The sequence below is a fragment of the Microcaecilia unicolor genome, chromosome 9 (genome assembly GCF_901765095.1).
Source record: "Microcaecilia unicolor chromosome 9, aMicUni1.1, whole genome shotgun sequence".
In the NCBI taxonomy this organism is placed as follows: Eukaryota; Metazoa; Chordata; class Amphibia; order Gymnophiona; family Siphonopidae; genus Microcaecilia; species Microcaecilia unicolor.
Window position 1 is genome coordinate 23,396,567 of NC_044039.1, and position 20,902 is coordinate 23,417,468.

Below are 20,902 nucleotides of genomic sequence, written 5' to 3' on the forward strand. Positions count from 1 at the left end.
TCAAAATATCCACAATGAATATGCATGAGGTAGATCCGCAGACTAAAGAGGCAGTGCATGCAAATCTATCTCATGCATATTCATTGTGTGTATCCTGAGAACCAGCCTGACTTGGTGCGCCCTGAAGACTGGGTTGAGCAGCCCTGACTTAAGGATTCACAGAAATGACTGTAGAACAGCAGAGACATACGACTGTAGTTCATCTTCACGCAGTCATTCATCAGTCATGTGGATGTTGCAAAAAAAAAAAAAAATTCAACAACACAGCTAATTGTTGTGGGACACTTAGATTCAAACTTGGAAAACAGAAGGCCACATGACTCTCCCTACTGTGCGGGAGTAGGAACACTTCACAGAAGTGCAATTGAATACGTTGAGCTTTTTTTCCTGCATCGACAGTGGATTACAATTGTAGCAGAAGCCTTGCTTTCACTCTCTTTGAGCGTAATATTTGTATATTTATATATCACAAGACTCCTGAAGAAGGCGTTTGTAGCGCCGAAACACGTCTGTGTTGAGTCAAGTGTATATTTAAATAAAGAGATTGTTCCTAACCTACGTCGCCTACTAGTGTTGTTCGAGCCTACTCCTCCTACTCCCCCTTTCCTCAGATTCTACTTTTCGTAGGAATTTGTGTACCTCCACCCTCATGGTGGTTTGGCTTGCTGCTCTCCCTACTGTGCTACAGACTCCATTTCCAATACTAGAGTAAGAGCGCCCCCATGTGCTGGAGGAACTAACCGGCAGCTATTCGGTAGTGCTCCATCCAATCATCTAGAATGTTCTTGGCCTTTCTCTGCAGTTTTCTCAGTTCCGTGATTGTGCTCAAATCATTTGCAGGGCCTATGTCCACCTCAGGTATTTCAAGGGTCTTCACCAGCTCGGACTGTGCCAACTGTTGAATATATGAAAGGCAGAAAAGGTAATAATTAAAAATGGGGCTAAGAGACGGACTGGCGCCTGCTGAAGATACTTGAGAAACTGAGCTCTGAGCAGCACGAAATTTCAAAATTTTATAAGGTGGAGGAGTGGCCTAGTGGTTAGGGTGGTGGACTTTGGTCCTGGGGAACTGAGGAACTGAGTTCGATTCCCACTTCAGGCACAGGCAGCTCCTTGTGACTCTGGGCAAGACACTTAACCCTCCATTGCCCCATGTAAGCCGCATTGAGCCTGCCATGAGTGGGAAAGCGTGGAGTACAAATGTAACAAAAATAAAATAGATACTATTGGAGATTCTACATGGAATGTTGCTATTCCACTAGCAACATTTCCATGTAGAAGGCTGCACAGGCTTCTGTTTCTGTGAGTCTGATGTCCTGCACGTACGTGCAGGACGTCAGACAAGCAGACAAGCAGAAGCCTGCGCAGCCACATTGGTGATCTACAAGGGCCGACTTCTACATGGAATGTTGCTAGTGGAATAGCAACATTCCATGTAGAATCTCCAATAGTAGCAACAGTGGAGGAGTGGCCTAGTGGTTAGGGTGGTGGACTTTGGTCCTGAGGAACTGAGTTTGATTCCCACTTCAGGCACAGGCAACTCCTTGTGACTCTGGGCAAGTCACTTAACCCTCCATTGCCCCATGTAAGCCGCATTGAGCCTGCCATGAGTGGGAAAGCGTGGGGTACAAATGTAACAAAAAAAAAAAAAAAGGTGCTCCAAGCTCAGACTTCTGAGAGATGTAAAGTCTGGAAAGATGCTGGAATTGGACGTGAAAAAATGGAGGATCTGGCTAGCCTTATAGACAGTATCCATCTGGCAGGTTTTTAATTTGTTACTACATACAGCCCATTGGATGTCTTATAAGTTCTCGAAGCTCAAAGATGTGACACTGATGATAGACGCCAGATGTGTAAGGTGGCAGTTGAAACCTTTGAACGCGTGAAATATGCTTGCTCCCATTTACAAACTTTTTGGTTTGAAGTATGGGATAGAGTCAAACATCTACTGCCTCGTTCAGAGAGAGTTTAACCTATAAGATTTAGATTTGGAAATCTGTGGGTCTGGGAGGCTCATTGCCAAAGGGATGTGCTCAACATCTGGATTTTCTACCATCCACAATGCTTACATTGATCATTAGGAACTGAAAGGATACATCTTCACTCGCTGGAGCTCAACAGTGGAATTTAGTCTTTTTCGTAGATACAAAAAGAGGGCAGAGGACAAGAGAGAATTGAGTAAGGACAAACATCGCAAGCGGGAATTACAGGATAATTACATGTCTGGAGTGTAATCTTTTAGAACTGTTTGGATGCTTTTGGTTTTGGTTGTTTGTTTATATTGTTAAAAATGACTAAAGAGGTTTGAACTTCAAAAATGGTGCACTTTTCTTCTGACGTGGATGAAAAGGAAAGACAACAAATAATGGAGAGTGTGAGTCTCACATCATTCAGTCTTTATTTAAAACATTTAGTCTATGATGAGAGGAGTCAATGATACCACATAACATCAATCCATGGCACAGAAGCCTCGACACGGCTGTGTTTCAGCACTAGGCCTGCGTCAGGAGTCAGCAGTACCAAGACACAGTTGTAACTCTGATGAACAGAAACAGCCTTGTTGGATGGGCTTGAAATAAACATCAAGGTCATTGCTTCAAACGTATCTTCCAGGTTGCCCGTGGCCAGCCCCACGATTTTCCTTCTGTATCTTGGTACTGCTGACTCTTCCTGATGCAGGCCTAGTGTTGAACGTCAGCCAGGATTCACATAAGACTCGGCAGCTGGTAAATGCCGAAGTAGCTCCTACAGGTCTGAGAGGATCACTTATATTGAATATCCTGGGCAAATTCTACCCACAACGATCAGCATTTTTAAAAAAAATACTGAACGCCGCAGACTGAATACTGACCAGTTACAATCTAACCCCCCTGTTTACTAAACCGCGCTAGCGGCTGCCAGGCGGCAACGCAGACACAGCCCGTTCAAAGTGAAAGGGCTGTGTCGGCATTAGCGCACGGCAGCCGCTAGCGCAACTTAGTAAACAGAGGGGTACGTGATCCTCTCAGACTTGTAGGTGGACACCGAGAAGGTTCCAAGGAGGGCTCTCTTTACCTCACTGGTAAATGCCTTCCAATTTAAGAAATCCATGTGCTCATTAACTTACCTCCTTCTTAACTGGCTTCTTTGCCTCCTTCTCTTTGGGCTTTTTTCTGTTCCCTTTGGCTAGTTGCTTAGCTGCCCTGGATGTAAAGTTTTCATTGGTGAGTAGCAGTTCCTGCCAAAATGAAATCAGGAGCAAAAATTAAGGTTGGGAATCAAACCTAATTCTCCTGCACGGCATTGTCGGCCTTTGGACTGGCTCTTCAGCTTTTCCATCCCAAACTCAAATGATTTATAATATAATCATTAGAAACCCCAAGGACCTTCAAGAATGCCCTAAAGATTTCTATAAGATTTACGTTATGTACTTTTTTAAAATTAGAGAAACAGCCTTCTGTGTTGTCAGACTCCTTGCTAAGGAAGAATTCCACTGCCTGATATACCCTATATGCAGAATTATAAACTGGTATCAGAAGTGCTCAGGGTGCATTTGATTAGGTCACTGGTGGCCTCCTGAGCAAAGACCAGAACAATTTCTCCAGAAGCTATCTGCAGGGCAGCAATGTGGTCATTGTTGCATTTTCCATTAAACACTATAAGATAGATGTTTTGGTCAGAGGGGATAGTGCCTTTGACGGGGCCATTTTTAGAGGGGTCCTAGTGTTCCTCCTGCTCTGAGGGATAAGCTTGGGTACATACTATAAATGTGGACTGGTCTAGGAGGATGATAAGGAAGGTGAAATTATTCTTACGTGTTATCTTTCCTTTTGTCCTGCTCAATCAATCCAACATTTTTCTGGGACGATTGCAGCCTGGGATTTGTCTGAATGGATTCTGGCTCGTCATTCTAGCTTTGTATTGTCCCTGGTTTCCGTATATTGTCTGTTTTTTGGTTTCACGGTTTTTGGCTTTGGAATTTGCATGCTGAATTGTCCCAGGCTCACCACTCCTTTTGGTATTGGTGTCATTGGACTAGTCAGATTTCTCTGCCGCTCTGTGCCAGAGCCGGTGGTGGGAGGCAGGGATAGTGCTGGGCAGACTTGTATGGTCTGTGCCAGAGCCGGTGGCGGGAGACGGGGCTGGTGGTTGGGAGGCGGGGATAGTGCTGGGCAGACTTATATGGTCTGTGCCCTGAAGAGGACAGGTACAAATCAAAGTAGGGTATACACAAAAAGTAGCACGTATGAGTTTTTGTTGGGCAGACTGGATGGACCGTGCAGGTCTTTTTCTGCCGTCATCTACTATGTTACTATGTAAGGTTTGGACCAGTTTGGTGATAATACTGGCTAATACCATTCCCTGCTTTAGAATGTAATTCCATGGCAATAAATCATTATCAAAGTCATGAACAGATTTATTTCTCATGTGCCCACAGGGACAGGATTTTGAGCATCTTTCCCCAGCCCTGGCCCTGCCTCTCCTCTACATACATAACACCCCATTCCCAACACAAAAACAAAAGTGAATTTCAATGGCCCCAACATAACAGAACCAGAACTGCTGCTGTGACCTCTTCCTAGTAGCCTCTGCCCCCCACCAAATATTCTACCCTTTTCAATAAGGACCACTAAAAATAGCATTCACACGATTTATGTGCCTGATAAGTTAGACAAACTCTAAACAAAGAAACTGAAAAACACAGGCAGATAAAGACCATATGGCCTATCCAGTCTGCCCATCCATGCCATCTACTCTCCCTATCACTCCCTTAGAGATCCTATGTACTTATCCCACGCTCTCTTGAATTCAGATACCGTTTTCAACTCCACCGTTTCCACTGGGAGGCCATTCCATGAATTCACTAGCCTTTTCATGGGGATTGTGGTGCAGTGGTATGGCCATGGCCCACCCTATTTGGACTCTGGCCCACCCAAAATTGTGCACTCTTGCTATGGCTTGCAGAGGTCCTCAAACCCCATCAGCTGAAGATTTCCTCCTTCTCAGGCAGCCAGTGCTCTTTCAAATGGCAGCTGGCAGCACTTGCCTCAAGCTGAAACCAACACCAGCCCCTGTTCACAGGCTTAGTTTTCATGCATGCCCACCCACCTTGGACTCAGGCCCACCCAAAATTGGCTGTCTGGCTACGCCCCTGCTGTGGTGTGTGAAAGGAGGGCAGCAGCTGCGGCAGTAGGGGGTGTGGCAGCGCAGCGATGTGGGGGGGGGGGGGGTCCCAGATCACTCTCAGTCCGCCCCTGCTTAGTGGTCAGTGATCCAGTAACTTTGGTCGATTTTGATCTCCGATTCCTCCTCTCTCTGGGATGCTCTCTCCTCCTCCACTTCCAGGGCTTCTCAGCCACTCATTGCTGCCTGCTTCCTGCTGCGATTCTCCTCCACTTGAGCATTCTGTTGGGTAATGCAAAACAATGACTTAGCCCCCCTCTCCTCCCCCCCCCCCCCCCACATTTGGAAAAATTCCTCCCTAAACTACTGAGCTCACAGTCGGTGTTCACATCATATGTGTAATATTGGTGCCACAGGATCCCTCTAACGTCAGTAACAGACAACTCTACAGACAGGATTATCATATATACAGAGAGAGATGTGGGGAAAAAAAAAAGTATGTATAAATGATGGGAGGGAAAGAGTAACCGTAAAGAGCAAAAGCTTTATGAAAGCAGTGCCCGGTATCTGAAAAAGTGTGTACCAGTCCGAGGCAGGCTTAAAATAAATAGCTCCTACCTGTTCCTCCGACTGTTGGGGCACCCCACCCTGCAGTGAGGAGACAGATAACCTTATGCTCTCCTGTTGGCATTTAAAGATTAGGCTGATGGCAAACTGCCCTGCAATTCTCACTGTAATGTATTCATTAACCTACAAGAAACAGAACCAACAAGGTACATATTCATTGGAGGAAGGAAATTTAGGGACAGGCGCTCAAAATCCTGGAAAAAATGGCACTATGTGACAGCTCATTTTTTAGGGCTCGATATTCAGCCCATGGTGCTCAGCAGTTTATAAGCGATGAATTGCCGTGGGCTGAATTAACATCGCCTGTTCAATGCCAGGCCATGTCCGGACGGTGTCATTGAATATCTGGAAATGTTCAGTCATCTTTAAGTAAACTGGGCATCAGACAATATTCAGACTGGTGACCGGTTAGCGGGGTGGATAAAGATAGGGCAGCCTTCTTGCTGTCCTAATTTTATGCGTTTAATTAGTTAATTAGTTACGGCCCCGTGAAGGGGCGGGGAAACCCGTATTATCGAAACAAGATGGGTGTCCATCTTTCGTTTCGATAATACGGTTGGGGACGCCCAAATCTCAACATTTAGGTCGACCTTAGAGATGGTCGACTTAAATGTTGAGATGGTCGACCTTAGAGATGGTCATCCCCGGTTTTCGGCAATAATGGAAACCGAGGACGCCCATCTTAGAAACGACCAAATCCAAGCCTTCTTGCTGTCCTAATTTTATGCGCTTAATTAGTTAGTGGACTGAAAATCGCCGCTAACTGGTTAAGTGTGACCTCTGCCCAAGCTCCACCACTGGACCATCCCAGCACCAACTAGACAGTACTTGGGCAGTCGCTGTAATATACAGCAGCAATAACCACTTAAATGCCACTGAATAATGCCGGATGGCCAGCTTAGTGAGGTTTAACTGGGCTGGAGCAATTGACTTCATTATACTGAGCCATATTCACAAACGTCTAATCTTTCACAAGCTGACAAAATAACCTGGAGGCCATGTGGCTCACCAAAGGGAAGTCAACATCCTATATAATAATTCTCACCTCCAACGTTTTGTGCTTGGGACCATGGCTCCCTGGAGGTGGTGGTCTCCTAGGCAGACATGCACTGACGTCACTGACGTCAGGACAGCTGATTCCAAGGCAAGGGGAGGAGTAGGGAAACACGCTCAGCGTGTTTCCCTACTCCTCCCCCTGCCTCGGAATCATCTGTCACCCCCCACGCTACGGCCCCCTCGACCCCCCCCGGCCCGCCGAAAACCGCCCCCCGCCACCGTTCTGGACTACTTGTGCTGACGGGGGACCCAAACCCCCGACAGCTGAAGTGCTGTTGTGCCCTTCGCGTTGTTCATCTTCTCTGGAAGTTTCTTTGACGCAGAGGAACTTCCAGAGAAGATGAACAACGTGAAGGGCACAACAGCACTTCGGCTGTCGGGGGTTTGGGTCCTCCATCAGCACAGGTAGTCCACAACGGTGGTGCCGTGGCGGGGGGTGGTTTTTGCCAGCACGGGGGGGGGGGGGGGGGGGAGAAATTGCCTGCCTTGGGCCCGTTTCCTTGCCTTCAGAAACGGGCCTTTTTTTTACTAGTATTGTAAATATTTAGCAGCAACCACTTTGAGGCAGTTGGTTTATTCTTAGTTAGCAGCTAATTACAGAGCTGCCAAGGGGGGCTGATCTCTTATATGGGAGATTTAGGACCTACCCCACTTTGCCCATAACTCCGCCCCACCCATAACTCCACCCAGCCCCACCCACAACTCCGCCCATCCACACCCACAATGCAGTGTTGCCAGGTGGGCGGTTTTCCCGCCCAATTGGGCGGTTTTCCGTGACCCGCCGCGGGAAATTTTTGCCCGCGGCGGGTTGCGGTTTTTTGGGCTTGTTTTGGGGTCTTTCGCGGTTTTTTTGCAGTTTTTTTGGGCCGTCGGGGCGGGGCTAATGGCGTTTTGGGCGGGGTTAGTGACATTTTGGGCGGGGTTAGTGACGTTCTGGGCGGGGCCGATGACGGGGAGGCGGGGCAGTGATGAAAGAGGCGGGGCGGGGTTGATGACGGCGGGGGCGGGGTTGATGATGGCGGGGGTGGGGGTGTCAGGGGCGGGGTTTGACTTTGGGCGGGTTTTGGGCTGGTTTTGGGCTCGTTTGGGTGGGAAAAAAATTTTCCACCTGGCAACCCTGCCACAATGGCATTTAGCGGGACCAGCGGCAGCAGGAGATGTTTTAGGAAGGCCTCTTCTGTTGCTGCTGCTGGAAGGAGAGGCCGCTCAGCAGGAGATCCCAGCTCCTCAAAGGGCATACAGGAGATGATCTGCAAAAGCGGGAGCCTCCCACTAAAAGCAGGAGATTTGGCAGATCTGTAATTATACTGTCTGTCCGTGGTGATGTGATCTAGGCAGGGAACATGGCTGTTCTTTGCCTGCCATCAATCTCAGCGCTGGTAGAGAGATGGGGTATGAAACGTCAAGCAAACCAGCAGGCAAAACACAAGGATGACGCAAAGCAAACAACCAATGGACTCAGAGTTCACATCAGTAGCTTTTTTCAAAATAAGATGGACTCAACACGAATCGTGTTTTGAGCACGCTTTTACCAATACATAAGACTGGCTTTTCTGTTGGCAGGAGGTGAGAGGACAGCAATGTAGTTGCAGAATGAATGTGAGTTGTTCTATTAATAACCTCTTGGTTTGCCTGTGACTTTCCTGTTCATAGTATGGAGTTATGCTTTTAATGTATTGTAACCACTAAATAAGATCGAATCTCGGTGTGGAACAATACACAATCATTAGATATAACTAAACGATAGTTTCCACGTGTTAAATTACATAGATGTTTACACTGAAGGAAAAAATGGCCTCACAGAGCTCCTGGATTAATGCAATCAAATAGAGCTGAAAGGGAACTTTATATGATCCTCTGTTCATCATTGGCCATAAAATACCTTCGAGAGTGCTATACATTCGATAACTGGCACTGTAACAATTCAAATACTATTTATTATATCCACAGTAACAGTGTTGTGCAAAAAAAAAATTTTTTTAAGGCTCTCAAATATACTGAGCTGAAATGTGTAGACAATTCATACGATTGAAAGATTACTTATCTTTCAAGTTCTCTTGCTGCCGACACTGTAGCTTCTGTTGGTAGAGCTCATTTTTTCTCCCCTCGTCCCAAGCCGACGATGGCCAGCGTTTCGTTCCACTGCCTCAGGGTGTTGAGAGACAGAGAATAGCTTGACTAGAGCCAATTTCAAAGTTGATCCACCACCTTGACCCTGAGGCAGTGGCACGAAACGCTGGCCATCGTCGGCTTGGGGCGAGTGGAGAAAAAATTAGCTCTACCAACAGAAGCTACAGTGTCGGCAGCAAGAGAAATTGAAAGATAAGTGATCTTTCAATCGTATGAATTGTCTACACATTTCAGCTCAGCATATTTGAGAGCCTTAAAAAAAATATTTTTTGCACAACACTGTTACTGTGGATATAATAAATAGCATTTGAATTGCTACAGTGCCAGTTATCGAATGTATAGCACTCTCGAAAGTTTTTTTTTATGGCCAATGATGAACAGAGGATCATATAAAAATCCGTTTCAGCTCTATTAGATTGCATTAATCCAGGAGCTCTGTGAGGCCATTTTTTCCTTTGGCGTAAACATCTATGTAATTTAATACATTTTCAACACGTGGAAACTATTGTTTAGTTATATTTAATGTATTGTAAACCATTTTGTTTTGCTTTTACAAGTTAGGCGGTATATCAAATTTTAATAAACGATCAATATTCCAGTTCTACTGTTCCCTGGGTATAAGAAAAAACAGGATAGTCCTGGTATTTTTAAAATGTTAACCCCCCCCCTTTTTTTTTTTACTGGGTGGCAGTCTCTGTGCCCTCTCATCTATTTTGATAGGATCCTGCCTCAAACCTACATGCCAGTTTATGGGTCAGGTGTGATAATATTTTAAAGAAAAGCTAATTCTGCTTTAAATTACTATTAAAATATTTATATCTCACCTATCATAATACTTCTAAGCAAGTTACAACATAACGTTCATAATAAAATTAACACAACACTTATAAACACAATTGAACAGTTCTCTTTAAGAGAATAACAGCGAGGGAAAGACGAGCATTTATAAAATATTAGAAATCTTGTTGTTGATAATTTGAAATAGAGTAAATGTTTTTGAAAAAAAAATGACAGATCCAAACCAAAAGTGCGGCAAAGAGAAATACTAATTACCTGCATGACCACGGACTCACTAAGCCTCCCAGTCAGGGGCCATCTCCATTCCTTTGTTACCTCTCCTTCCTTATCCATTGTCATCCCTCCTTCTTGGTTAAACATCAGTACTATAACCTTACTGAAAACAAAAGAAACATGAAGCTTGTTTATACAATGGCTTGATGTTGTAGAAGAGGGAGATTTACAGCTGGAAAACAAAGTTCAAGAAGAGGATTAAAAGAGATTGGAAGGGAACACTAGGGAAGGGGGAAAACAGCACCAGAGTCACCAGAAGTACCATGTTTTCCCTGATGAGTGTCACACAATGCTTTTTTAGCAAGCCCTACAAAACCTGTTTGAGGAACCTTTCCATCATTTGGGCTTTCAAGCTATCCCAATTAGCTTTCGAAGGTTGCCCTTCTTCGTCAGATCGGAAATAAGCAAATGTTGGTAGATGACAGTATATATAAGTGAAACATCAAAGGATTCCAGTGACAGTCTAACAGGATGGGGGTGGATAGGTGAGAGACAGGAAGAGGGACAGGGAGATATGCATGGAGACAGGAGGGTGACAAAGCAGTACAATTTCTAGAAAACCCAGATCTTTGTTAAGTGCTGTCTGGTGGGTGTCAAAATATGTAATCATTCTGACTTCAAAGGTCTTACGTTCCTGTATTGTTTTAAAGTTCCCTTTCAGGATTCTTACCATGAAGTCACTGGTACAGTGTTCTGGTTTTGTAAAGTGCTGCCCACAGGTGTGATATCTTTATTAGTACTAGCATTTTTCATATGGTGTCTATGTAAATTAAATCTCTTCTTTAGCATCTGACTTGTTTCTCCAATTTAGCAGCCTTCGTTGCATTTTTTTACACGGAATGATATATAACACATTGGAAGATGATTAAGTTATGTCCAATAAAAAAGGTATCATCTTATTTTCTTTTCCACGTTTTATTTTGTTTTATTTCTATTGATTACCTTTAAAGGTGGACTAACACGACTACCACACCTCTCTACTCAAGCTATCCCAATGAATATGCATGAGATCAATTTGGAAATATTGGAGACTCAGCATATGCAGATTTTATCGTATGCATATTTGATATGGATATCTTGAAAACCCGACTGGTTGTGGGGTCAGCAGGACGGGTTCGGAAACTGTTGACTTATGCCATGCAGTTATGATACAGTCTGTCATTTCTATCACCTGTTAGGTCTTCTCACACATTCTGAAAGCAGGTAAAGAAACATTATTCATGCACCAGTATTTATGACTTCTTATTTTCTATTATAAAATCATTTGCTTTTTTATTTTATTTTTGTTACATTTGTACCCTGTGCTTTCCCACTCATGGCAGGCTCAATGTGGCTTACATATTGTATACAGATACTTATTTGTACCTGGGGCAATGGAGGGTTAAGTGACTTGCCTGAAGTGGGAATTGCACTCAGTTCCTCAGCACCAAAGTCCACCACTCTAACCACTAGGCCACTCCTCCACTAGCAACATTCCATGTAGAAGCCTGCCCTTGCAGCCGCGCAGGCTTCTGTTTCTGTGCGTCTGACGTCCACCACCCTAACCACTAGGCCACTCCTCCACTAGCAACATTCCATGTAGAAGCCTGCCCTTGCAGCCGCACAGGCTTCTGTTTCTGTGAGTCTGACGTCCTGCACGTACGTGCAGGACGTCAGACTCACAGAAACAGAAGCCTGCGCGGCTGCAAAGGCAGGCTCCTACATAGAATGTTGCTAGTGGAATAGCAACATTAACATTCCATGTAGAATCTCAATTAGTAGCAACAGAATCTCAATAGTAGCAACATTCCATCTAGAATCTCCAATAGTAGCAACATTCCATGTAGAATCTGAAATAGGGAAAAGGAACTGGGACTTGATATGCTGCCTTTCTGTGGGGTTTACATAGTATATACAGGTACTTATTTGTACCTGGGGCAATGGAGGGTTAAGTGACTTGCACAGAGTCACAAGGAGCTGCCTGTGCCTGAAGTGGGAATCTAACTCAGTTCCCCAGGACCAAAGCCCACCACCCTAACCACTAGGCCACTCCTCCTAGTCCCCAAAAGTGAAAAACAGGTCTGGCTAAGCAGCAGAATGGGTAGGTCTGGGAAGCCTTGGCTCAGCCAACTTTTTGCCCTAAATGGGAGACTGAGGACCAGCATTGAAGATTAGTTCCCACCCCCCCTCCCCCGCCAAAAAGGTGTTTGCTGCCCCTGATAACCAAAATTTGCAAACCAATCTATTTCTTGGCCACTCCTGTCTTTTACATATGTGGTTCTTCATTTGCATTTGGAGGCCCGGGTCCGGGGAATTTTGTCCCCCCGCCCCCCCCCCTCTCGGCGGCTATGATTGAAGGAGCAGGAACTGTTCCTTTTATAAAGCTTTTTCCACATGTAAACCATGTGTCACATGGCCTTTTATCAAATTACATGGCTACATACATGTGTAAGAAGTAGACACACCGCAAGATTGAACCTCTTTTTAAGTAACCTATGTGCAGGTGTTCTTGGAGGCGTAGTTTTGGTAGAGCATGTATGTCTGGATGTTCCAAAAGACACATGTGGAGTGCCAAAAAGGCACTTATTTGGAATTTATTCTCCAAAGGAAAGTAAGGGCCCCCTTTTACTAAGCCGCATAGGCACCTACGCACGCTGAACACACACCGAATTGGAGTTACGGCCCGGTTACCGCGTGGCCCTTGCGGTAATTTCAATTTTGGTGCACGTCCGCTACAAGCGTCTGAAAAATATTTTTATTTTTTGGCGCACGTAATGGACGCACGCCAAGTGGCATTTGAAGCGCATAGGTCATTACCGCCCAGATTCTTTACCACTAGGTCTATGGCTGGCGGTAAGGTCTCAGACCCAAAATGGACGTGCGGCAAATTTCATTTTGCCGCACATCCATTTTTGGCCAAAAAAAAAGAGGCCTTTTTTACAGGCGCGCTGAAAAATGGATTTGGCGTTGCGCCCAAAACTACAGTAGCGCAAGCCATTTTTCAGCGCGCTTTTGTAAATGGACCCTCTAAGTGCCTCGTGTAACAGAGATGCTCCTATATTTTAGGCACCAGGCCATGGAACTGCAGTAAACACTTGGGCATAGTGAAGGGTCTCTTGTGAGCACCATCTTTAGCATTGAAGGTAACTTTCTCGCATTGGAAATCCTTGCACCAGGGGCGTAGCCAGACAGCAGATTTTGGGTGGGCCTAGGCAAGAAGTGGGTGGGCACCAAATGTTCTCTCCACCACCCCTACATCAAAAACGTATCTCAGCTGGTGGGAAAATGCTCCTGTCCAGTCTCCACCTTGGTAGTCTGCAGCAGGCATGCGCTGAAAACTGAGCATGCGAAGGTGCCAGTATTTTGGAGAGCAGCATTTTCATTACCATGTGCTACTGTTGGATGGGCCTGAGCCCTAGGTGGGTGGGCCCCGGCCCACCCAGGCCCACCTGTGGCTACGCCACTGCCTTGCACCAAGCCACCTACCAGGAATGGTGGAACTTAGTGCTCCAAATCTACAAATACGAATCACACCTTGCAAAGACATCTTCTCGCTTTGCTGCATATCGGGAGAAATGGCTACCACTTGTATCATATTCTGGCATTGTACAGCGATAAGCACTCAATTAGATGTATTTTATGGCCTATGCATGTTTTATACTTTGATCTGTACCCTCCAGCCCCCTCCCCCCCTTTCCCTTCTTTTTCTCTTTTCTGCCTATCTCTTTTCTTAATTTTAAACCTAGATATGGATAGTTACTTCTTACATGTGAGCTCCGGTATTGCCTTACTTTGTAAAATGTTACTTGTTGTTATGTTGTGAGCTCTTGATTGTATTTGTATTGAAAATCAATAAAAGAAATTAAACTAAAAAAAACAACAACAAAAAAACAACAACCACCCATGAGTAAATTTTTAGGATTCTTTTGCACATAACCACGCACCCCGCCCATAGTCCACCCATGTGTCCACCCATCTGCAGAGTACATGCCATCGCATTTAAACGCCATGTTTTAGAGTAGCGTGCTGCTGGAATATTGGTATTTACACATATACATGCATGTGCGTATATGCTAGTATGCTCATTATTTTCACGCTTTCGTGGAGCCGAAAAGTTGGCTCTTTCAGTGCACATGGAAATTTGTGTAAGAGAATTTATAGGCTGCTGAGGGAGTAGAAGAGAAGCCTAATGGTTAGTGCAGTGGCCCAAAAATCAGGGGAACCAAGTTTGATTCCCACTGCAGCTCCCTGTGATCCTGAGGAAGTCATTTAACCCTGCATTTCCCCAGTACAAACTTACAGCCCTGTTTACTAAGCTGCACTACAGGTGCACTAGCGTTTTCAGCACATGCTAACACTGGAGACGCCCACAGGAATATATGGCTGCTTCCAGCGTTTAGTGCGTGCTAAAAACGCTAGCGCACCTTAGAAAACAGGGTCCTTAGATTGTCAGCCTGCTAGGGACAGAGAAAGTACCTGCATATAATTTATGTAGACCACAGAAAGGTAGCATATCAAATCCCCTTAACCCTTTGCAGGAGCCCGTTTCAGAAAGGCACATTGGTAGCAGTCTTTTTTGACATTTCATACCAGGGGTGTAGCTATGTGGGGCCACGGGGGCCTGGGCCCCCCCAGATTTGGCCCTGGGCCCCCGCTGCCGACCCTTCCAACCCCCCTTCCCGCCGCCGCCAACCCGCCACCGCTACCACCACTTTTGACCCTCCCCACAGCGCCCCTCTCCTTTCGACCCCCCTTCCCGCCGCCGTCAGGTACCTGTGCTGGTGGGGGTCCCCAACCCCCGCCAGCCAAAGTCCTTTTCAGCCGGTCTCCCGGACGTTCAACGTGCAGGACGTCAGGATGACTCACACAGAAACAGAATCCCAGGTTTCCACATCAGCTGCAGCAACGTGCCGGCCCAGAGACCGGCTGAAGAAGACTTTGGCTGGCGGGGGTTGGGGACTCCCACCAGCACAGGTACCCAGTGGCGGCGGGGGGGGGGGAGGGTTGGTGGTGGCAGGAAGGGGGGTCAAAAGGGGAGGGGTGCCGTGGAGGGTGAAAAGTGGTGGCAGCGGTGCCAGGGGAGGTCAAAGATGGTGGGGGGGGGGGCTAAAATGTGCCCCCTCACCTCGGCCTCTGGCCCCCCTCCCGCCGATGTCTGGCTACAAACTCTCTGCCATGAAATTAGCCCCATATGTCTCTGTGTAAATAATCACTAAGAATAAAAACCAACTGTGATAATCAGGCCTGTCCCTGGCCCTTGAAGACCAGACTTAATGACATCTGGAAGTACTCAGGACAATTCATGTTATAGTTCCTTGATAACCAAGTTACCAAAGATCAGAACGAATCAATAAATGCATAAAGAAATATGAAGTGGACCATTAAATCTGCCAGCTGCTCATGGGATCACCAGAGCTGATCTTTCAGACATGTTTATAGTGTAATGAAAGTCCCACAGGCTTGACCACAAAACGAGCACATTCTTGCAAAGGCTGGTCTCACCTGTTTAGTTCTCATTCCTAATCCTCTACTTCTACTGACTCAACGATTGAGCGCTGTGTCTCAGACACACAGCAGCAGTTGCCTGCTTGGATGAGTGACAGTTTCCATATACAGAAGACCAACAAAAGCAGGATCTGCCTGCGCTGCAAATAACTTAAGTTCTCCATTCACTGAACGCTTTTCTGTTGCAAAGTAGCCAAGTGAAGGAGAGGCCTAGTGGGAGGTCGCCTGACAGAATGGCAGCTTAGACATAGAGCTCGCCCTCGACCGCAAAGAATATCTTTTAAAACCTGGTCTATACAAATCAAAAAAATTGTATTTAAATACAGCATCGGGAAAAATCAACATGCCGTCTCCAAAATTGTCTCAACAAGATCCAACTGCAACACCGCTTCCAGAACACTGCACTAACAGCCAGGGAAGCCTGGTTCAAATCCAGCTGCTGCCCTGTGTGGTCTTGAGCAAGTCTCTTAATTCTCCGTTGCTTCATGTACAAATGTATTCTCCTGTTTACTAAGCTGCGGCTGCTGTGTGGCAATGCCGACACAGCCCATTCAAAGTGAATGGACTGCGTTGTGTGATAAGTAAGAGGGTGTCCTATTCGGTGTGGGCCACTAGAGGGTGCTAGAAGAAGGTGGAGGTCGCTAGGACCGGGGAGAGCCCTGGGATGTCCACAGGTGTGGGAGGTTATGGGCTGGGTCCTGTGTAGCTAATTAACCACTTTATACCCCACCTGAGTTGTGAGAGGAAGTGAAGTGAGCTGGCAGCAGGAGAAGAGAGAGCCCCTGGAAGATACTGGCTAACCCTATGGACTTGTGGAGGACTGTGTGTCCAAAGGAGATCAGCAGGCTGAAAATCCTGGGGTAAGAAGTCCCTAAAGCATTAGTGTTTGACTATGTGTCCTCAGTACTGATAGGAACTGTGTGTTCAGTGGAGGGACTGTGTGTCCAAAGAAGAAAAGACTGTGTGTCCAGAACTGTGTGTTCAAAGAGGGGATTGTGTGTCCAAAGAAGAAAGGACTGTGTGTCCAAAGTACTGAGAGAGGCAGGCCGTGGTAAATACAGGAGGGAGGTTTACATGCTACTTCCAAAGCTCTGCTGAAAGAGCCAAATTTTGATCATTTTTTTGTACTTACAGATGGAGAGTCCAGATTACCTGTTGGGGAGGCAGACACTGCCATGTCCAAAAGGTGTGAAGCTAGCCAGCATAGACTGAGGTGACGTGTTGCTGTAGACATTGGTGTAGATGCCTCCACAAGACAGGCCGGAATGACTCTGGCATATAGCGAGGTACCCAGAAGGATAACTGCAAACAGAGTCAAGGAGATTTCCGTTTCAGGCCTCCTTCTCATAATGCTATCAACATATCAGCAAAGGCTGGCTCTGTTCCTAATGCAAAGTCTAGCCCAGTGCTTCTCAAACCTCTCCTGTGGGACCACCAGCCAGTCAGATTTTCAGAATACCTCTAATGAATATGCATGAGGCAGATCTGCATGCCTGCAATCTCCATTAAATGCAGATCTCTCTCATGCATATTCATTAGGGATATCCTGAAAACCCTAACTGTTTGAAAACCAGGGATCTAGCTGTAGCTTACCGACAGTAGGTCCCATGAAAAGGCTCAAGGCATGAAATGAATCCAGTTTTTTTTTTTTTTTCAGGCCAGCACCTAGATCTCTGCACTAAGGTAAAAGACACTTCCATTTTTTTTTAAATCAAAGGCTTTCCTTACAGAGAAATGTCAACTTTAAGTGCTCTTAAAATATTTATTTTATTACTTTAAAAGGAGTGAAGCCTGTGAAAACTGGGATTACTTTAATCAGTGGGATTTGAATTAGAGATTTAAGTATATGTATTGTTAAATAACTTCTGTTTTTTTTAAAGAGAAAGAATGTAATCAGATGTATTATTTCTAACTAATATTGGACAATAAGTATGTTTTCAATGAAATGATTTGACTATACACCGTATTGGCCTTGAAGAAGCCAACCAGATGATCAATGTGGAATAATGAATTAGATGAGTAATATCTGGGGATAATCAGGTTAATACCACTTTTTTTTTCTGTTTACTGTTTAATTGATCTCCTTATCTTGTTTCACTCTCCCTATCTAGTGGTCTAAGGAAGAGAATAGAATTACCTGACTGAAATAATTCCTACCTATTATTTTCTCTGTATTTCCAGCAAGTTGTTTTATCGCTTGTAAAAATGTAAATGGTTATAAATAAAAAAATTAAAAATATATATATTTATTTACTCAGGGGCCCTTAGTAAAAGGCCTGCAGTAGTATAGACGCGTGTTTTGGGTGTGCGCAGAATCATTTTTCAGCGCAACTGTAAAAAATGCCTTTTTAAAAATTTTTGCCGAAAAGGTCTGAGACCTTACCGCCAGCCATTGACCTAGCGGTAAGGTCTCACACGGTAACCGGCGGTAATGGTCTACGCATGTAAAATGCCAATTACCACCCGATTACTGCTGGCGTGCCACAAAATAAAAATATTTTCCAGTGCACGTAGTGGACGTGCGTCAAAAATGAAATTACCACAAGGGCCACGCGGTAACTCAAAACTGACGTGTGTTGGGCGCACGTAGGCGCCTACATGGCTTAGAAAAAGGGCCCTTTATTCCATTATTTAGCCCATCCAACCGACAACTCCCAGAACAAGTTACAGAATTACATTCATCCTATATAATAATTTGCACCTCCAACGTTCCATGTCTGGCTGCCTGGGTTCGTAACATCTCCTGACATCAGCTAGCCTCCAGCGTTCCATTCCCCCTCACTGTCCCGCCCTCGCGTCAAGACGTAATGATGTCAGAGGGCGGAACAGTGAGAGGAAAGGGAACGCTGGAGGCGAGCTGACGTCAGGAGGGATGTTACGAACGGAACGGAAGCCAGCGCCAGCCAGCTAGAGAACGTTCAGGTACAAATCGAGGGGAGGAGAGAATCGCGGGACATCGAGGGGAGGGGAGGGCAGGGCAGAGGAGAATTGATGGACATGGATGGGATGGGAGGACAAAAGAGGAGAGAATCGCGGGACACGGATAGGAGGGCAGGGAAGAGGAGAATCGCTGGACGTGGAGGGGAGGGAAGAATCGCTGGACATGGAGGGGAGGGGCAGGGGAGAGAGAAACAAAAAGCTTACATGACAACCTTCCTAGGGCCCGTTTCTTTGTTGAGGAAACGGGCATGGTTCTACTAGTAATTTAATAAAACAATACAACATATAACAAAATTAAATTAAACAACAGTTCCAGCCTGACAATTTCTATTTCAGCTGATCAAATTGCTAGATTAAAATAAGCAAGTTTTACAAAACAGCCTTACGAAATCTCAAAAGATCATTAACAGATCTCGGAGAGAGAGAATCCTTGTTCCATGACCAGATCATAAAATAAGAGTAAACTTGAGAGTGAGCAAGCTCAAACTGAAAGGATCTGGCAGGAGGTAAAAGAAAACACCTCTCACCCTGAGAAAGTAATGATCGCTTAGGAGTATAAATTGGCAGCTTATCAGAAACATATCTTGGTGCCATGCCACGAAACACTTTCAACGCCAACACCAGCATTTTAAAATGCAATGAAAATAGAAGAGGTGGCATTGTAACCCAACAGCGATAGATTTTCATTAAGAATAAAGTCTAAAGGAGCTGAAGAAACTGGAAGGGTCCCACAGAAAAATAAAAAAAACCTTTTGGGAAATTTTTAGAAAACTGAGCAATGTACTGTGGGGGTTATGGTTATTGCAGAGAGAAGAACATTTTTTCACCTTCAGCATATGTTACTGAGGACACAGAACAATAATAATATAACTTCTGTACTTGGTATTATATGAACATTAACAATTATATGGACACTAGTAAAAAAAAGCCCCGTTTCTGATGCAAATGAAACGGGGGGCTAGCAAGGTTTTCTTCTGTGTGCATGTGGGAGTGTGTGTATCCCTACCCTCTGGCCTCTCTCCCCTCCCCCCTCTGAGTCCTTCACTGTTACAGAGCAAGCGATTTGATTTCGTGCTTTGCTGTTTTCCTTCACTGACTGTTTGTGTTACAGAGAGGGCGGGGCAGACACTCATGGGGAAACCGGATATCTCTCCCCCTTCACACTTCCAGCTGGAGGCTTCATAGAACGTTGGTGTTGCCTTTTATATAGAGAGATGTGCAGTATATTGGAAGAAAAAACTCAGGAGGCCCTGAAGGATCATCTACAGTAACATCTCACATTTGTTTACAAAGTAAACATTTTAAAATAATGTAAAAAAAAAAAAAAAGAATGCTGTATAGGGAGGACGTGTCCATCTATCTGTGACCTCACTGTGGTATTATTTTGACCAAACTCTTGACCCATGCTAATTATAAATGCTGCCTCAGCTTGGATCTGATCCAAGTTCTGATTCTTCCAAGCCCATAATTTGAGAGGTTTGGATGAATGCAAACCAGTACTTCCCAGCTTTATAAATTACCTCACACTCATTGGTCTGTATTAGCTGTGTTGTCACAATGGCATCAAACAGAGGAATAGACCAATTAGATCCCATTCTACATGAATTAATACCTGAATGTGTTCAAAATATGGCTGCTCCAAGGGGACCTTGCAGGAGAGAAGTTTAATTAACAGATTACATCATCAAGATTAAATTATATGCTACTAAACCAATGTGTCAGACTATATAATCCAACAACATTCAATGCATTAACTAAAATGGGTCTCTTGCTGTTCACAGTATTGCTGGTGATTGATGACTCTATTTTTCTGGCAAATACATGGAATACTGCTGAATTATACAGTTTGACATGTTTATTTATTTAGATTTTGCTCACACCTTTTTCAGTAGTAGCTTAAGGTGAGTTACATTCAGGTACTCTGGATATTTTTCTATCCCAGGAGGGCTCACAACCTAAGTCTGTACTGAGGCAACAGAGAGTTAAGTGACTTGCCCAAGATCACAAGGAGAAACAGTGTGATTTGAACCTGCCACCTCTGGATTGCAAGACCAGTGCTCTAACCACTAGGCCACCAGGTGGCCTAGTGGTTGTACATCGGTGTAGCAGCATATCATTTAATCATAATTATATAATCTGTTGATTGGAATGCTAGAATACATTAGAATATAATTATCTTGTCTGAGTTCAAAAAAAGAGGCAAATATTTATTTATATTGGGGCCCTTTTACTAAGCCGCGTAAGCGTCTACGCGCACCCAACACATGCCAAAATGGAGTTACCGCACGGCTACCACATGGCTCTTGCGGTAATTTAATTTTTTCTGCATGTCCGATGCGTGCGGCCGAAAAGTAATTTTTATTTTCTGCCGCGCATATCGGACACACGCCAAGTGGCATTAGGCACGCGTAGGTCATTACCACTCGGTTACCGCGTGAGACTTTACAGCTAGGTCAATGGGTGGCGGTAAGGTCTCAGACCCAAAATGGAC

At 45.1% G+C, this 20,902-nt stretch overlaps 1 protein-coding gene across 1 annotated transcript in view; it reads right to left on the reverse strand.

Annotated features, from left to right (window-relative positions):
* Positions 1-17,234, reverse strand: part of LOC115477709 (uncharacterized protein C3orf20-like) — a 51,785-nt gene extending 34,551 nt beyond the window's left edge. The window contains exons 1-5 of the mRNA XM_030214762.1: positions 16,624-17,234; positions 9,970-10,090; positions 5,722-5,853; positions 3,107-3,217; positions 742-895 (exon numbers count right to left, since the gene is read on the reverse strand). Of these exons, the coding sequence (XP_030070622.1) occupies positions 742-895; positions 3,107-3,217; positions 5,722-5,853; positions 9,970-10,090; positions 16,624-16,676 (571 nt within the window). The 5' untranslated portion in view covers positions 16,677-17,234. The remainder of the gene's footprint in view (positions 1-741; positions 896-3,106; positions 3,218-5,721; positions 5,854-9,969; positions 10,091-16,623) is intronic.
* Positions 17,235-20,902: the final 3,668 nt, after the last annotated feature.